Consider the following 19,965-nt stretch of genomic DNA (forward strand, 5'->3'; position numbering starts at 1 on the left):
TGCTTTTCAAGTTTTTGTAGGGCAACTGCACCCCACTGGAGAATATTTTCAGATAGTGTTATCCGCACGCACACACACACACACACACACAACTATTCTTGTTAAGTTTTAACTTTTTCACATCCTCATGAATTTATAGTGCAATAATCATTTCCAAAGATGTTTTAATTTCTGTTATAATACCTCCAGAAAGTTTACATTATTTCACACTACTCATTATTTTATTTCTAATTTATAAGAAATGGAAGTTGAAGCCAAACAATATTTTTCAGAAAGTTTGCTATGTTGCCATTCCATATTGACAAACTTAAAAAAAAAAGGGGGGGGGATTTGTTATAACTTGTCACCTGGCAACCATGACAAACAGCTGCTGCAACCATCACACCTATAAATACGCTCTGGCTCGGAGATCCTTCATTCTCAGCTAGTGACTAAGGGCCTCATGCTCTCTACTGGTAGTGGACATCTGTTGATGCTAATTCCTGTTGAATTTTTCTTAGAAAGGTCAGTCAGTATCTGGTTACAGATTTTAACATTTCTTAGTGTAATGTGTTAGAATTTTTTTTTAATCCTGTGGATACTTATTATGTTCCTCTGTGTGTGGGCACTTGCATGTGAGTGTATGTAGGCAGAGAAACAAAATACAAACAGATATATTTCTCTGCATGAGCACTCACAGAATTAGAACCATGACAAAGCAAATAAGATGTGTCAACTGGAGGATTAAAAAAAGCAAACACAAGATTAAGAAATTACATAGCACTCAACTTGAAGCGTTCACTTTCTCAGGCCAATTAAGCCACGTGAGCAACTCCTCCCAAGGCCAGGGACCAGAAGGCGCCAGTGAGTGCCGGCTTTTTCTGCCTGGAGCAGCTTTCTGCCCAGAGAGCCCCACCTTCCTCAGGGCAACTTCGTGTTCTATTTGGGGCTCTCTCTTTTTTTATACCAAGTTTAAAACGAGTCCGAGATCAGCTACCTACTTTTGCGATTGACCCTTTCCACCTCCCATCTCAAACTGAGCACTGCTACTTCTCCAGGTGATCATCAATCATCCAATCCACCTAGATCATTTGGGAGGCTGACACTCAACTACCCACTACAGTATTTATTACAGATTCAAGTTTCTATGAACAAGATGCCAAGTATAAGTCATTTTTCAACGTTTTTAATTTTAATAACCAGACTTTCATAAGCCCAGGGCATGAGTAATGCAAACTCCATTACTAGCTCAGGACAAGCACCTACTTGAGACCGGCAGGAGATTCAACACCCTTTCATTTGTGAATGCCAAGATTTGCTTCAATCACTGTCCCCGAGGGCAGAAAATATTTCTACTTTATTCCTGAAGGACAGATAATATCAGATAGCCAAGAAACACTCCTCAGGGAAAACAAAACTGTTATTGTGAAGCAGGTTTGCTAATTTAGATGTAAGCCTTTTCTTGCATTCCACTTAGGACCCACAATTTCCAATGAATTTCAACCCAGGGTTTACTGTAGTTGGAGTCAAAAGTAAATGTCCCTTCCCTGTATTGTAACATTTGGCCTACTTATATGAAACCTGTGACGATACTAAAAAATATGCTTCCTACAGCACAAAAAAACGTCATTAACAATATTGTTCCTAATTTTGCTTTTTAGAGATGGTACCCATCACACTGGGCCTGAGCACCAGGTATATACAACTCAAACACTGAATTCTCAAGTTTCTCCAAAGTGCTTTTATTATGAAGGCCAATTCAATTTACTTTTGTTTGGAGAATCAACGTTTGTAATAAAAAGCAATAACCTAGAAGATAGCAAACCTGCAGTGACTATCGCAGCACATGGATATATTCAGTCAAGATGAGATATTCAGTCAAGTCAAGGGCTGTTTAATTAGGTCTTGTTCCAAACTTAGTCCTTTAAAGAGTATATCTCATTTATCTTCACATAAATAATCAGAGGCTTTTAAAGGAATACACTCTTACTAAGAGAATCAGACCCTTATCAGTCAACAGAAAAAAATGACAATGCTTGCTAAACTTGCCCTTAGTCTCTCTCAATAGCAGATTTTGAGAATAAGCTATTATGTAAATAGTACATGTATTAATGGTAAATTAATAAATATAATATTCAACAACAGTATGCAGGGAAGATGGGTATGGGTATGAACTTGGGATTACAGATGACACAAACAAGAAATGGTAGAAAGTTAATGATATGGTTTGAATCTGTGTCTCCACGAAATCTCATGTTGAATTGTAGTCCCAAGTGTTGGAAGTGGGGCCTGGTGGGAGGTGATCGAATCAGGGGACAGACTCTCATAAATGGTTTAGTACCATCCCCTTGGTGCTGTGCTCATGACGGTGAGTTCTCAAGAGATCTGGTTGTTTAAAAAGTGTGTGGCACCTACCCCCTCTCTCTCTTACTCCTGCTCTGGCCATGTAAGACGTGCCTTGCTTCCTCTTTGCCTTCTGCCATGATTGGAAGGTTCCTTAGGCCTCCCCAGAAGCAGAAGCCGCTATGCTTCCTGTAGAGCCTACAGAACCATGAGCCAATTAAAATTCTTTTCCTTACAGATTACGCAGTCTCCAATATTTCTTTATAGCAGTGAAAGAACAGACTAATACAGAAAATTGGTACCAAAGAGTGGGGGCATTGCTACAAAGATATCTGAAAATGTGGAAGCAGCTTTGAGACTGGGTAATAGGCAGAAGTTGCAAGAGTTTGGAGAGCTCAAAAGAAGACAGAGAGATGAAGGAAAATTTGGAACATCCTGGAGACTTGAATGGTTGTAGCCATTTGTATTGCTATGCTGGTAGCGATATGGAAAGTGAAGACCAGGCTGATGAAGTCTCAGGTGGAAATGAGGATCTTACTGGGAACTGGAGCAAAGGTCACTTTTACTATGCCTTAAGCAAGGCAACTGGCTGCATTGTGTCCCTGCCCTGTGAAACTCTGAACTTAAGAGTGATGATTTAGGGTATCTGGTGAAAGAAATTTCTAAGCAGCAAGGCGTTCAAGATTCAGCCTGGCTGCTTCTAAAAACTAATGCTCATATGTGTGAGCAAAGAAATGATGTGTAACTGGAACTTACATTTAAAAGGAAAACAGACCAAAAAAGTTTGAAAAATTTACAGCCTGGCCATGTGGTAGAAAAGAAAAGCCCATTTTTTAGGGGAGGAATTCAAGCAGGCTGCAGATATTTGCAGAAGTAAAAAGGAGCCAAGTACAAATAGCCAAGTCAACAGGGAAAAAGCCCCATTGTCAAATGCATTTCAAAGACCATCTAGCAACCCCTCCCATCACAGGCCCAGAGGCCTAGGAGGACAGAATAGTTTTTGTGGGCCAGGCCCAGGCCACCTCTGCCCTGAACAGCCTTGGGACACTGCTCCCTACATCCCAGTCATTCCGGTTCCAACTGGCTCAAAGAGGCCCAGGTACAGCTTGGGCTGCTGCTTCAGAGGGTGCAAGCCATAAGCCTTGGTGGCTTCCATGTGGTGTTAAGCCTGTAGGTGCACAGAGTGCAAGAGTTGAGGCTTGGCAGCTTCTGCCTGGATTTCAGAGGATGTATGGAAAAGCCTGGGTGTTCAGGCAGAGGCCTGCTGCAAGGGTGGCACCCTCAAGGAGAATCTCTACTAAGGCAATGGAGAGGAGAAATATATGGTTGGAGCCCCCATATGAAGTCCCCACTGGGGCACTGCCTAGTGCAGCTGTGAGAAGAGGGCTACCATTCTCCAGACTCCAGAATGGTAAGTCTACCAGCAGCTTGCACCCTCAGGCTGGAAAAGTCACAGGCACTCAGCACCAGTCCATGAGAGCAGCTGCAGGGGCTGAACCCTGGAAAGCCACAGGGCAGAGATGCCCAAGGACTTGGGAACCCATCCTTCACACAAGTGTGCCCTGCATATGTCACAGAGAGTCAAAGGAGATTATTTTGGAGCTTTAAGATTTAATGACTGACCAGCCAGGTTTCAAACTTGCATGGGACTTTTTGCCTCCTTAGTTTTGACCAATTTCTCCCATTTGGAACAGGAATATTTACCCAATGCCTGTACCCCATTGTATCTTGGAAGTAACTAACTTGTTTTTTATTTTACAGGCTCATGGGGGTAAGGGACTAACCTTGTCTCAGGTGGAACTCTGTACTTTTGAATTTTGAGTTAATGCTGGAATAAGTTAAGGTTTTGGGGAGACTATTTGGAAGCATGATCGTATTTTGAAATGTGAGAAGGACATGAGATTTGGGGAGCCAGGGGCCAAATGATATGCTTTGGATCTGTGTCCCTGCCCAAATCTCATGTTGAATTGTAATCCCCAGTGTTTGGGGTGGGGCCTAGTGGGAAGTGATTGGATCACACGGTCCGATTTCTCATGAATGGCTTAGTGCTATGAAATACCTGAGACTGGATAATTTATAAAGAAAAGAGGTTTAACTGGCTTACGGTTCTGCAGGCTGTACAAGAAGCACAGCAGCTACTGCTTGCTATATATTAAAAATACCTTCTATATAACAGAAGGGATCAACTCGGAATTCTGTTATGAATCAACTCATTAGCAAATGAAATTAATGTTCTTGTAACCATTTATGCTAAAGAATGTAGGGCTATAGTAATACACAAATCACAGTAGCATGGCCACCGCAGATGATACTGGGAGGCCATTCGGGGGTCTGACTAATCCACATGAGGAATCTGGGTTTCTCTGCTTGTAAAATAAGGAGCTGAATGTTAACCTTTTTTGGATCATGGCCCTCTTTGAAATATCTGTAGATCCTTATGGCTGCAGTCTTCACTGATGTTATCTTTCCTTAGCAAAGCCAGTAAAATATAGAACTAGAAATTCTGTGTTTAATCAAAGCAAGGATCTCTGATTTCACTGGAAACAAAAATGGGGGTTAAAACGCAAAGGCAAATGTATGAGAAACAATGGTTGCTGCTACATGTCAGGGCCTAATTACCTGGCAGTAATTAAATCTTCCTTTCTCATTTTCATCATGGGGCTTAACAAGGCTATTATAACCTATCCTTATATATTGCAAATAATGGTCACTTCCAAGCTACTTTTTAAATATCAGATAGCATCCTCCTTCCCTTATCTAGAATGGTATAGATTAGTTATTAATTCCAAAGCATATTAAAGAGAGACTAGTATTTGAGTCAGGTGTGACAAGACAAAAATTTTTTAAAAAGAGATGGTATGCCCAGGCACAGTGGCTCACACCTGTAATCCCAGCACTTTGGGAGGCTGAGGCAGGCAGATCATGAGATCAGGAGATCAAGACCATCCTGGCTAATGGTGAAACCTCGTCTCTACTAAAAATACAAAAAATTAGCTGGGTGTGGTGGTAGGCGCCTGTACTCCCAGCTACTTGGGAGGCTGAGGCAGGAGAATGGCATGAAACCAGGACGCAGAGCTTGCAGTGAGCCAAGATCGTGCCACTGCACCCCAGTCTGGGTGACAGAGCAAGACTCCGTCTCAAAAAAAAAAGGGGGGGATAGTAGGAATATTCTTAGACTCAGGGTATAAGTTGAGTGCTGACTGGGGACTAACAAACCTAGCAGTCCACCGCTGTGGTATTCGATTCAATCCAATAAATCTTCACTTAGGTGTGGGGACTCAGGGGGTTATCAAATTGCCAACTGATTTAGGGCTTCAAACAATTGATGTATTAGGCATGTTTCTAGTTTTATTTATTTAAAAAAGGAGCAAGAATTTAATGATAGAAGTCAAATCCAAGTAAAGGATCATTCTAAATTTTTCTGCTCAACCCCCACAAACCTTTTTAGTTTTGTCCACACTTTAAAAAAAAAAAAAAAAAAAAAAGTAGCATTAGCAACTTGCTCCTACTCTCTCCAATGCATTTAACTTAATTTTCATAAACAGCTATATGTATTAAAATATAGGTTTTCCTATCATATCAAATGTCAAAGCAACAGTGGTCTAAATAAGAGACGAGTTCATTTCTCCCCTATGTCACAGCAGAGCATAGAGGTCCCAGGCTGATATGGGACATCCATAATGTTGGAGACCCAGGCCCTTTCCATCTCACTGCTCAGACACTGTCAAATCACACTGCCACCCCATGGACCTTTCCCCATCCACACTGCCACCAGCAGGAAGGGGTAAAAGAAGCCAAGATAAGTCCCTTTTCTCTTTAAAGTCATGGCCTACAAGTTGCCTGTGCAACTTCCATTCTCCTCCCACTGGCTGGAACATAGAAACATGGCCATGCCTACTTGCAAGAAAGTCTAGGAAACATAGTTCAATTGCTGGTGGCCACCACCCAGCTGAAACTTAGAATTCCACTACCCAGAAAAGAAAGGGAAGCTGGGTATTTTGGAACAACCAACAGAATCTGCCATAACAATTCTCTTTTTGATCCCTTATTTCATCAGTTTACATAATTGTATGCAATTACAATGGAAACAATGGGCACAAAGAGATGTGAGAATAAACACAACAGATTCAGCAAGCACACAACTCAAATGGTAGAAGCCGTGAGACACAGAGTAGGAGTAGGCAAACATTTTCTGTAAAGGGACAGATAGTAGGTATTTTTGGCTTTGTTGGCTATACAACTCTGCCACTGTAGCAAGAAGGCAGCCATAGACAATATGAAAATGAAATAACATGGTTGTGATCCAATAACTTCATATACAAAAATCAGGCTGCAGGGTGGATTTGGGCCCAGGCACAGGAATCTACTAGTTCAGGGTGTCATAGGTTCAGACACATGGCTATACAAAGGTGATGAAAATCACTAATTCCACAAGCTACTAGGAACTATTAAGAGAGCTTCTACTCTAATAGCACCTCCCATTTATTGAGCACACACCAAGTGCTAGGCATGACATTAGGAGCTTTATTATTATCTCTAATCCTCACAACAATCTGACGAAGTGGGTAAAATGCCTCCATTTTCCAGATAAGAAAGCAGACACAGCCAAGAAGATGCAACCAGGATCAGAACCCAGTCTTTCCAGCCTCAATCCACCAGCCTCCAATGCCCATTCTCTTCCAGATGAAACAAGTTCTTCTATGGAAGTTGGATGAAAAATTTTCCTTTGGCTAGCAATAAGTGAAATAAATGCACACAATTTCTTGTCACACTACTGGCAAAGCTGCTATGTCAGATTTGACATGTAAAGTATTACAATGACAAAGGCTTTCCTCTGATCTTAAAATAGCCCCTGCCTAGCAGTTAACCTGGGCTTTAGCAGGGAGGCACCTAACCTTCAGATTTTCCTGGGTAAAGTTGCCAAGGTCATAAGCTTCACAACATTGGTAACTAATAGGGGTGGGGGGGATAAAAGTCAAGGTCCCATCAACATCACTGACCACTTATAAGGTCTTTGAAAGTTTATCTAAATAAAGAGAAGGATTATCACCCTCTGTCCTCATCTCAGGATAGGCATGTACCATTCCACCATTGCCATGCATGGCAGACCACACTAATGTGTCATAGTACTCTTTCCAGAAAATTCCCAGCAAGGCCTCATGATCCTATTAGAGCTTCAGGCACCATTTCCAGTTTATAGGAGTTGGCATGAGAGAATGAAGTCATCAAACCCTCAACACTTGCCTTATGGGACACAACAGCTTCCAATTTTCCCCTCAACTGTGCCCAAAAAAAAGGAATGATCAGTTACCTCCTTTATCATCAGTGCCAATGTTTGCTGTACCTTAGTTTATTGAGCAAATCTCTTCTTGTTTCAGCAAGCAAGTCAATTCATTCGCGGTTTATGATTTCTTTATGCATTCATTTTATAATAAAGTCTATCTCAAAGCCTTCCTGAGCACAAACAAATATGCTTCCAAAAGGAAGTTTTCACAATATTTCAGAATGCAGAAACTATGACTACAGTCATGCATCATTTACCAATGGGGATATGTTCTAAGAAATGCATCATTAGGCTATTCTGTCACTGTGTGAACACCACAGAGTGTACTTACACAAACCTGGATGGGATAGCCTACTACACACCGAGGCTACAGGGTACAGCCTATTGCTTCCAGGCTACAAACATGTACAGCACACTGCTGTACTGAATACTGCAGGCAATTATAACACAATGGTAAGTATCTGTGTATCTAAACATAGAAAAGGTACAATAAAAATATAGAATAAAAGATTTTTTTAAATGGGGCCAGCACAGTAGTTCACGCCTATAATCCCAATACTTTGGGAAGTCGAGGCAGATGGATTGCTTGAGTTCAAGAGTTCAAGACCAGCCTGGACAACATGGCAAAACAAAAAATACAAAGATTAGCCAGCATGGTGGTGCATGCCTGTAGCTACAGCTACTCAGGAGGCCGAGGCAGGAGGATCACTTGAGCCCAGGAGGTCGAGGCTGCAGTGAGCCAAGATCGTGCCAATGCACTCCAGCCTGGGCAACACGCGAGACCCTGTCTCAAAAAAAAAAAAGAAAAAAAATGATGCACCTATATAATGTACTTACCACGGATGCAGCTTGTGGGACTAGAACTTTCTCTGGGTGAGTCAGTGAGTGATGAGTGAATGTGAAGGCCTAGGACATTACTGTGCACTACTGTAGACTTTACAAATGCTGTACACTTACTGAGTTAAATTCTTTAAATTTTTCTTCCATAATTGCCTTAGCTTACTGTAACTTTTTTACTGAATAAACTTTTTAACTTTTTTAAGTTTTTGACTCTTGTAATAACGCTTAGCCTAAAACACATTGTATAGCTGTACAAAAACATTTTCTTTCCTTTTATCTTTGTTTTAGAAGCTTTTTACTATTTTTAATTTTTTTTTTTTTTTTTTTACTTTTTAAACATTTTTGTTAAAAACTAAGACACAGACACACACATTAGCCTTGGCCTACCCAGGGACAGGATGATGAAGACATCACCAGGCAACAGGGACTTTTCCACTCCAGTGTAATCTTACGGAACCAATGTCATATACGCGGCCATGTCTTTATGTGGCGCATGACTGTATTTAGAATTAACGTGCGGTTTACTTCAATCATGGAGGCTACCCTAGTCATTTTGGAGGAAAAGTTACCCACCACTAATGTTAGAAGCTACTCCAGAAACATATTATGTGCCATATAATTTGTGATTCCTGGAGAGAATGTTCAAAGCAATAGAAACTAGTAATTTCTAAGTAACATAAACACACTTTTAACCCCCTTACCTAATCTAAAATAGAGTTTATAATTTTTAGAGGTATCATATTAAGATTCTGCACCGATAGATGGGTTTGTTTTCTTTTCAAAATGAAGCACTTGCTTACAATTCAACCAAACCATCACCATGCGATGTCACTTCCTGAGTCAGAGTATTATTTGTGCGCAGCTCCTTCTGTTTTGTTTACATGGCTAGCAAGGAGGCCATTCCTGATGTAATTACCATGTGACACTCATTCACCACCACCAGCATCCTGTGTGGGTGTCTGCCCACCTCTGGGAATGCCAGGCTTCACCAGTGAAACACTTGCATGTTGAGGACATAGCAACCCTTCATAAATCACTGTTACTAGTGAGAGAACATTCTGAGCTTCCATCCTTTCCCTCAACTGTTCCCATATCAGGCACTCACAACCACAATCCTCCCTTCCAAAGTAAAGAATCTGCAGTCTGGTAATTTCCCCCCTGCCCCCAATGACACAACTAAGGGCCACAGAGCAATCTTTTATACCCTCCATGGTATTTACCCAGCGGGTAACAATTACACCTAGGGCAGGCCAACTCTGCAAAAATGAGGCTGAAGCAGGACAGAGGTTGTGGCCTGGCCTGAAAGACCATGGAAGCCTCCCTTTAAGATGGTCATTTCTTCCATCTCCCTAATGAGAGGATGAGCTTGTCCATATGAAGTGGAGCAACACAACTGTCCTCTTGACATATGCACAGAGCCCATGGGCTTCTCCCAGGACAGCTGGGACATTCCCTACACCACCGTTGCCCAACTTCTGCCTCAGGATACTTTGTGATCTACATGAATTGCAATGCATTGCTACATCCAGGTTTTGCCTCGTGACTTTATCAATTTGGGATTCAGTGACAGCAGGTGCCAGGGTTTTAAGAAAGCAGTTCACTGGTGTGACGGTACAAGGAGAGCAAAGAGAGAGATGAGAGAATGGGTGAATGAGAGATTGTGAGGCTAAAGAACATGAAGGGAAAAAGAAGAAGAAGGTCATGTGGAAGAAGACCATACAGGAGTGCATTCCAGAGGGTTCTACACACTTGCTAGAGGAGAGCTGAAATTTTACCTCCAAACCTCCAAATGGCTCAATCAGAAATGGAAATAGGGCCAGTCAGAAGATTCAGAGTGCTCAAAAGACTAAAGCAAACCAACTGCACAAAAGACATATGCATGCCCTGAGCCTGAAATTCACTGTGTGGGTACTCATCTCTCTATAAGATGCACTGGGCAGACATCCTTGCTTTCCCCCTAAAGAGTAAATACTTTCACTCAGCATGGTCCATGGCATAAGATCAATGTTCATATGTGTTAAAGCAATATTAGGAAGGGTCAAAACAAGATGAACCAACCACAAAGAGCCCACAGACCCTCTGGACCAGACTGAGCAGGAATGCACTCTGGAGCTGTTTGGGGAGTTGGAGCTTCTCCTAAAAAGGGGCCCCAGGTAACTTTGCACACCCCCTAAAGGAGACTACCACCTAGAGAGAGTGGGTAGACCACACATTAAGGACCTGCCCTATATATTATGTCTGGCAATCAGGATTTTCTCTAGGGGTAAACCACAGATGGTTTGAGATGTTTTCACTCAGTGTGACCTATTTTGTATTGCTTAAGGAAATGTATAACTTATGTATCATTATTATTACTGTTAACAACTACTTCTGAGGACTTAATGAGCCATTCACTAAAGTGAATAGTTAACGTGGCTTACCATATTTAATCTATAGAACAAATCTATAAAGTAGGTATTATTATCCCCATTTTGCAGATGACAAAATGAAATTCAGAGAGGTTAAGTAGCTTACCCCAGGTCACCCAGCTAGTACCTGATGAGGCTGAGATTTGCAGCCAGGAGTAAAAACAGCATTGCATCATTCTAAAACCCATGTTCATAGTCACCCAGCAGAATGGTTATAATGGTTAAAATCGTTCAGTGTTCGTTCAGTGTTTACATTTTAAAATACAAGCTTCAATTAACTGGAAAGTTATTCCATGTAGAAGAGCTTATTCATCAAGCGACTACGCATCATTCTGTTAGGGAAAGAGGTCACTGGCCTGCAATTTTTTTTTTTTTTTTTTTTTGGCACGAAGTCTCTCTCTGTTGCCCAGGCTGGAGTGCAGTGGTGTGATCTCGGCTCACTGCAACCTCCGCCTCCCAGGTTCAAGCAATTCTCCTGCCTCAGCCTCCCAAGTATCTGAGACTACAGGCATGTGCCACCATGCCTGGCTAAATTTTTTGTATTTTTAGTAAAGACAAGGTTTCACCATGTTGGTCAGGCTGGTTTCGAACTCATGACCTCAAATGATCCACCTGCCTCAGCTTCCCAAAATGCTGGGATTACAGGCGTGAGCCACTGCACCCAGCCTGGCCCGCATTTTTTTAAGAGCACAGAGAGCACCAGATGGCAAGTACTACCAGAGATATCCTTTCCACTAACAAATGATAAAATTTCATAGTCATAAATATTAAGTAAGCATTTTTTTCTCTTTCAGTTAGTTGTAAATTAAAGCCCAATTTCTTTGGCATTCTTCCCAAGGGAAAAGTGAGCTCTATGTCCCTTCCCCTCTAATCAGGGCTCTTGGGCTGCCTGACCAATTGAATATGGTGGGAATGATGCTGTCCCAGCTTCTGGGCCCAGGCCGTAAGAAACCGGCAATAATAAAGGTGGGTTAATCCAAAGGATAGGATATTTTTGCAGGCATTTTTATGCTTCCAATATGGCTAGATGCCACTGAGACATGCTGGTGAGAGAAAAAAAGCAGCAGACAAAATTGTACATATGAGATACTTATTATAACTTTGCCAAGAAAATATATTCAGTAAGAACCAGAAGACAGTATAACAGTATTTTTTCGGGCATTAAGATTACAGTTGATCTCTTTGCCATTATATTTTTTTCCCAATACTATTTTTATCTTCCCAAATGAACAGCTATAACATCCTTTAGTGGGAAAATTGTTTAAAGAGACATTGTTTTTACAATATACAAATAGTAGTGTATCAGGCTTGCTCTCAGACAAGACTTCATGTCCACATAGTTTCTGCAGGACCCAGATTAGCCCACTGTGGAGAAGCAGCAAGATGCTCTAGTGTATTTAGACACAGATTTGTCATAAAGAGACAAGAGGCGGGGAATAAAGGGAAGCCCACACAATTAGGCTTTTGTCCTGTCAGTCACCAGGGACAGACCCTCCCCATGGCCACCCATAGCAGCTGCAGCCCTCCTTGGGTATGGTAAACCAGAGAAACCTTCATCACATTTTATGAACAGCAGAAAAGAATTAGTCACTCTGTGTTTAGAAAACAGAAATCAGCTTTCACAGGGGTGTGATTACAGGAAACTCACTGGGGCACTGCAAGGGTTTAGGAAGCACACCACTTATTAACTGGTGATTCGGATATCTCACGCAAAACAAACTCAACAAACTCTCTTGCATCAAAAAGATTGCATTGTTCTACATGTTCTTAATCAATTTTAAATATTAGCCCAGCTGGGACAAATAGAATTTCAAAAGTGGTACACATTTCCCGTATCTAAGAGACATTTTCCATGACTATCATAGAAGAGTGGAAGAAAAATAAATAATTTCATAGGCCAGGTGCGGTGGCTCACACCTGTAATCCTAGCACTTTGGGAGCCTGAGGTGGGTGGATCACGAGGTCAGGAGTTCAAGACCAGCCTGGCCAAGATGGTGAAACCCCCATCTCTACTAAAAATACAAAAAAATTAGCTGGGCGTGGTGGTGGGCACCTGTAATACCAGCTCCTCGGGAGGCTGAGGCAGAGAATTGCTTGAACCCGGGAGGCGGAGGTTGCAGTAAGTCAAGATCGCACCACTGCACTCCAGACTGGGTGACAGAGCGAGACTCCGTCTCAAAAAAAAAAAAAAAATACAAAAAGAAAACTAAATCATTCCTTCTACAAACTTTTGCTGAATGTCTATTATACCTTAGGGATATGTAAATGAAGGCGCCACAGCACAGTTAGAATTAAATGCTCACTCTTGTGTTGGCCCACAATCAGTGGTGTATTGGGACTGACCTCCGCAGGCTCATGAGGGCCAATATTTTGATTCTCTTTCCAGCTCTGTTTTTTTATTTTAATTTTTATTTTAAGTTCTGAGGTACATGTACAGGATGTGCAGGTTTGTTACATAGGTAAATGTGTGCCATGGTGGTTTGCTGCACCTATCAACCCATCACCTAGAATTAAGCCCGGTATGCATTAGCTATTTTTCCTAATGCTCTCCCTCCCCCCAAACCCATCCCCCAAGAGGCCCCAGTGTGTGTTGTTCCCCTCCCTGCATCCACGTGTTCTCACTGTTCAGTTCCCACTTACAAGTGAGAACACGTGGTGTTTGATTTTGTGTTCCTGCATTAGTTTGCTGAGGATAATGGCTTCCAGCTCCATCCATGTCCCTGCAAAGGACACAATCTTATTCCTTTTTATGGCTATCTAGTATTCCATGGTGTATATGTACCACATTTTCTTTATCCAGTCTATTGTGGATGGGCATTTGGGTTGATTCCGTGTCTTTGCTATTGTGAATAGTTCCAGCTCCACTTTTAGTGACCTCACGTGGTGATGTGAAATCAACCGCAGTGGGAGTATTTACATGACAGGAATCAGCAAATGCTAAAAATCAGGCATTCTCTACCACAGAGAGCAGAGTCCATGACATTCACCATCACACCGCTGCCTGCACGGCCCAGTGAAGGACTCTTATATACCTCTCCCACTTCAGCCACTCTCTCTTTTCTCCTTGGGTGCCAACCCTACTGACCTTTCTGTGCCCACACTGCCCTTCTTTCTAAGTGCTAAACACATCAAGGGCATTGCAACCACGTAACAGCTGTAGATGTGTCTAACTGCACAGGCTCCTCAGAAATCAACCACTTGCCTTCAAATCACAACGTCCTCACTTCACAGCTGTGTGAACTTTGTTTACTTCACCTCTCTGTACCTATTTCAAAACCAAAGGCCACATATGACCTTTGTAAACATACAAAAGATGAAATACGCTGGCTCATAAGAATCCCAGCTGCACCCTGGTCAGGCTCCTGCGCCAGGCTTTTCTCCTCCTCACCTGATTTTTTAAAGAAATGGTATTATCAATGATAGGCTTTGTCAATGTAAAATTAAGCCTAAAATCTGGCTAATCTGAATTATTAAAACATCTGGATTACAGAATATATTTAAGTCAATTTCTTTTAAACTTCCAAGAATAAAATTCAGTGCAATTATGAATGACGTTTTGGCTTTAAAAGTGCTTTGGTGGTCTTCAACACAATAACCTTCATGTATCCAGAACACACATGTATGGCAACCCTACCGCTCCAGCAGTCACAGGAGGCCTGTGAGGAGCCAAAACTGGTATTACTAAGTTCCAGTTGTGTGGACTCAGTGGCCTTTGCAGACAAACTTTTCAGTCCTTACTGTACGACAAGTCCAGTAGGATGTTTCACAGGGGCCTGGATTAGCAGGTGACATTCTGCTGTTAATCCCCTCCCCCAGCCTGCACGCCAGGTACTCTCCCACATGACCATTTTAAGTTTTCATTTCCTCAGCCCCTATTATCTGAAATATTCTTGCTTACTTATTTTTCACCTTGGGGTCTGTCTCCACACCTGGGCTGTGTGCTCCACGACAGCAGGGGCCTGACGTCACCCTAGCTCCTGGCACTGCAGCTGGCTGACATTGGGAGCACCATAAAGCCCTACCAAGTGAAGCAATGAACGTGTGAACACAATTATTCGGGAAGCCATCCGGAAAGCGCTTCCACAAGAAGATGCATGAAGAGCTCCATCTTGGTGCCTAGAGTCCCCCTCCCTTCAGGACAGCTGGAACAGGGACCATCCCCCTTTCCATACCCCTCAGCCCAGGCTGCTTGCTGAAGGCGTCAGAGGCCCTCCCAGGCCCCGGCTCCAAGGTGGGGCCAAGGAACCATTGCAGAGCCAGGCCTCTGGCCAGGGTACATGTTTCTTCCTATTTCTTGACTTTGCTGCCCTAGTCGCTGCCCCCATTATTCTTTCCGTCTTCTCTGGCCCCTGAGGCTCCCTGTTTGGGCTTCTGCCTTCCTCACCTGCTTCAGAGTGGCACTCAGGTTCACCCTCTCCCCTCGTCTCTTGACCTTGGAAAAGGGCATGGAGTCTCCAGAGGCTCCTACTAAGACCACATATTGCTGACAAAAGATAAACCACAAGGAGGGGGGGTCTCTCCTGGACCTGCCCCCTCTTAGGTCGTTGGTTCACCAAGTCCATTTGGTGAATATCGAATGGTGCCTCGGGGCCATGAGACCAGGTCATACACAGCAGTTTGCCCTACACCGGATACACTTAAGAAGCTGCTGAGCATTTGGCTTCCACTGATTTTTTAAAAACCAAACTGAGATTTAGCTCACTGATGGTTCCAGAGCAATCTAGGACATCAAGTGCCAAAATGGGACTAAAGTCACATGAAGAAACCTCAGTGTGAGAGTCAACTAGAACCTGCTGCAATCAAGCTCTAAGAATGCACTTTGTCCGCAGATAAACAACTTCCAACAGTTATTTCTCTTTCAGACAAAGCACCAAAAGACTTGTCCAAAGGCATTTCGTCTCAAAGGTAGCAAAAGTCAAATTCCTTTTCCACTGCAATCTTTTTATTTATTTATTTATTTATTTATTTTTTGAGACAGGGTCTTACTCTGTCACCCAGGTTGGAGTACAGTGGTCTGATCATGGCTCACTGCAATCTCCACTTCCTGGGCTCAGGTGATCCACCTCAACCCCCCTGGTGCACACACCTGGCTAATTTTTTGTATTTTTTTGTACAGACAGAGTCTCCCTATGTTGCCCGGACTGGTCTCAAACTCTTGGACCCAAGGGATCCTCCTGCCTTGGCCTTCCAAAGTGCTGGGATTACAGGTGTGAGCCACAGCACCTGGCCAGTTGTAATCTTTTATTTCTAGCCTAGCTCTAAACATTCCCCCTGTATGGGTTGCCCCTTCTTTCTGCACAGATAGAGGAAAAAACAAATGTATGAAGACAAAGTATATTGTATAGAAAACCACCAATAGGTAAAAGCTTAAAGTTATCAAAATTAAAACTACAAGTAGCGGGTGAGGTGGCACAGGAATATGCTACCTCAATGGAGGAGTCGTCTCCCATTTTCAATCCAATACATTACTAATCCTTGGTAATAATAATCATTATATGTGTGTATAATATGTAGTTATGTGTGTATAGTTATATAATATCTATATACTCTTATCTGTTTACCGCTGTTAACCAGCATTCTTAGAAAAATTTCTTATGTTTGTTTAGTATATATCACAAAATGTTGGTTCAAAATATTTATCAATAATTACTACTTAATTGTGAAAATATCGCATTATATTAAAGCAACCCTAATCACATTTCTGCCGAATCTCTCCCTTCTTTCAACCTCTAAAATGAGTAGGCCCCAGAAATATGTACTGCACATACCAAATAGCTTATCAATACATTTCATTCTACAAGTATGTATTCAAAATGCCTATTCTGTGCAAAATTCTATGCAGAGAGCAGGTGGGAGTGCCTAGGTGCCAAGAGGAAAATAAAAGTCCTGCTGCCAGAAATGTTAAAATGTCATGAAGGGGATACATACAAGTAAATCAACCCATCATCTGGAAACTGAACCTGACATTTACACTTCTCTGGAAATGTTTTCTTAACCAGCTAGTTAACCCATATCCCACTCTAAGCATTTCTATAAATGTCATCTTCGAGTACTTCATTTACTGTGTCATTTTATGTCGAAAGTTGTTTCATTGTTCAATTAAATGTCAACATAATGTTAATGTACTAGGAAGGAATTTGTAAGAAAATAGAAACCAGAAAAACTAGAGAAAAGTAGCTTTTACAGACTCTATTACAACTGATTATAATTACCACACACACAAACATGCCCCATATACCCATGGCTGAAAGAGGATGCTTGTCTTTAATACAAGACAAAAATGTATTTTGGTGCCCTTGTTCCTAGAGAGTTACCAGTTTCCACTTTCTTGGGCAAGAAAATTGTCCCACTCCTTTTCTTGTTTAACAATTTTCTGTCTACTTCATATCTGAATTTCAATGGCCCCAGTTAGAATTCCAACGAAGGCATCTAACTGACTCATACAAAAGTTGTTCACAGCAATGGGGCTAAAATGCAGACTTTTTCACTCTAGGCACAGTTATGCTCATATGAGCAGGAATTAGTTGCCTGCTTCCTTTCCCTCCTCTTGATCTCCCCCTTCTTAGAGTTAGATATTAATATAAATAGTGATACAATTAATGTACTTCCTGTAAAGGGAGCCCAAGTGATCACATTTTCAACAATAAGAACTGTGGTTTTAAAGTTTTACAATATCAGAATGGTATGTTGGTCCAATGTTTAACCTTTAGAAATGCTTAACAAATCTTTAAAATGCAAAAGGTTTTTAAAAATGTTCAACAGCTTAGATTTCCAACAACTATCATCTAATGTTAAAAATCCAACATGAAAACATTCCAGTAGATTCTACATGATGTGCTGGGAAACACTTTTTTAAAAAATTTCTGGCCATCACTTTCTGATTCAAGAAAAGCACTTATTGGCATAAGTTTTTAAGAGTACATTAAGTTATTTGTCTCTCTTGAGTTCGTGCCAAAGAAAATTATGTTTTCTGAAATTAAAGGATTGCATTCTTAATATTTTTACATTTTAAACTCCTTTTTAAATTAGTCATAATATTTTTTAAAAGATAACTAGTCAACGAAACAGACTGAAAAATAAGTAAGTACGTAGATATCACAATTACCTTTTGCCTGGTCCAAAGTCTTCACCTTCAGGCATTTCTGCCCTTTAAAAATAACAGTGGCGAAGGCTGCAGCACCTGCTAACCGCAGCTAATGGGGCCAAACAATAGTTTCTTTTCTACTCTAATGTTGAATATCAGGAGGAAAAAAACCCAGTAGAGACGTTCTTTCCTTTTTGGAAAAAAAGTGCTCCTCCCTTACTCAGAAAGTCGGTGTTTACAAACTTCCAAAGCGCCTGCCTGCCTTGAATGAAGCTAGGAGCTGGGTTATTATCACTGCCCCCTTCTAAAAATAAATAGGTCACCTCTTACTCCCAGTACCGTGACAGGCAGCTGGAAGTGAGCCCTGCCCAGCTGCCCCGCATTCTCTCTCCAGTCGTGTGAGAAGGTGTCCCTGCTCAGCCAGTAACCTTCATTGGATGACTTCACCTAGGCCCGCCTGCCCTTTCTCTTCCCCCAGCTTTTTTTTTTTCCTGACATGACTAGGCACCCACCTAAGGGTGGAGTGGCCACAGGAGGTTGAAACTTCACCCTGGGCTATCAAATCTCCTCCTTCGAGTCACAGGAGAGAGGTGGAGAGCAGACAGCAAAACAGGCTGTACCTGTGAGAGTTGGGGGGTTTGTCTGGAGAACGCCTAGCCACTCAGCAAAAAGATCCCTTACTGAAAAAAGTTTCAAACAAAAGCCATTATGCAATAGGGTTCTGAGGGATATTGTTTTCCAAGAAAATCTTTCTTCAGGTCATCTGGATTTCTCAACTCACCGGAAGCATGCACACGAATGTTGAGTTCATGTGTTCATCGGGGCAAAATGCTTTCTCCCCAGGACTTCCCTGTCCTCAGGGGCAGCTTGACACTGGCACAGGAAGGATTGTGGGTCTAGATGTTTTCATAGCTTGGCCTGTCACTGAAGAGGAGCTATCCCTCATTTGCTTTTTTAAAAGAGTACAACAAAAATCCCTTCAAATCTTGCTCTCAAAAAGGCCAGAAGAAATATTACTGAGATTTCTTTAGGAATATATCCTGAAAGCTTTGGACAAAAAGTTGAAGCCATTTTTTTTCTTGACTAGGAATATTAGGGATGGCAGAAAGCAAGATCTAATTATTAAGAAACAACATTCTTTTCAAAATGTGTTGCCAGGTGCGTGGCTCACGCCTGTAATCCCAGCACTATGGGAAGCTGAGGTAGGAGGATTGTTTGAGCCCAGGAGTTCAAGACCAGCCTGGGCAACACAGTGAGACCTCATCTCTACAAAAAAATAAAATTAGCCAGGCCTAATGGGATGCTCCTGTGGTCTCAGATACTCAGGAGGCTGGAGTGAGAGAATTGCTTGAGCCCCAGAGGTGGAGGCTACAGTGAGCCAAGATCGTGCCACTGCACTCCAGCCTGGGTAACAGAGCAAGACCCTGTTTCTTTAAAAAACTAACAATAAAATAAATTTTAAAAATTAAAAAAAAAAATCTGTGTATTATGTTGTTATGTTATTGCTAATCCTAGCATGTTATCTATATTTAATGTATATTTTACCATTTGTATTTGTCAAAGCGACCTTCTACTACATTAAAGAAATGTCAAAACAAATAATACCTGCTTTCTCTTGGATAGTGTTAGTTATTTTGTGATGTATGCATCTCACAATTAACAATTCCTTAAAGCATTTCATATTTTATGCAAGACCGAACACTTCAGACACTTCAAAGTCTAAGATGAACTAGGTGTGGTTCCTCAGACACACAATTGAAATACCAGGAACCTGAAAGAAAACAGTCATGGGCTGAGCTCTGAAGATTGGGGTGTGCAAGAGCCTCTCAGAGGCACAGCGATGTGCTATACTATTAGAAATTCCAGGTTTTTAAATAACTGAAAAGTTGAAATGCTGAAAATATTATCAATGATAATATTGTGGCACTTGTATAAAACCTTACCAGCTGGGCGCAGTGGCTCACACCTGTAATTCCTAGCACTTTGGGAGGCCGAGGCAAGCAGATCACCTGAGGTTAGGAGTTCGA

General features: G+C 41.8%; 1 protein-coding gene across 2 annotated transcripts in view; it reads right to left on the minus strand.

Moving 5' to 3' along the window:
- The window catches only part of RETREG1 (reticulophagy regulator 1), a 153,010-nt gene that overhangs the window by 22,118 nt on the left and 110,927 nt on the right, over nt 1-19,965 (minus strand). The window contains exon 1 of one of the 2 annotated variants that reach the window (XM_025388725.1): nt 17,960-18,374. The exons of the other annotated variant lie outside the window; for it this stretch is intronic. Within the exon in view, the coding sequence (XP_025244510.1) occupies nt 17,960-17,994 (35 nt within the window). The 5' untranslated portion in view covers nt 17,995-18,374. Of the gene's footprint in view, nt 1-17,959; nt 18,375-19,965 lie in introns of those variants that run through there. 2 annotated transcript variants of the gene reach the window in all.

Source organism: Theropithecus gelada, chromosome 6 (assembly GCF_003255815.1).
Source record: "Theropithecus gelada isolate Dixy chromosome 6, Tgel_1.0, whole genome shotgun sequence".
NCBI classification, from domain to species: domain Eukaryota; kingdom Metazoa; phylum Chordata; class Mammalia; order Primates; family Cercopithecidae; genus Theropithecus; species Theropithecus gelada.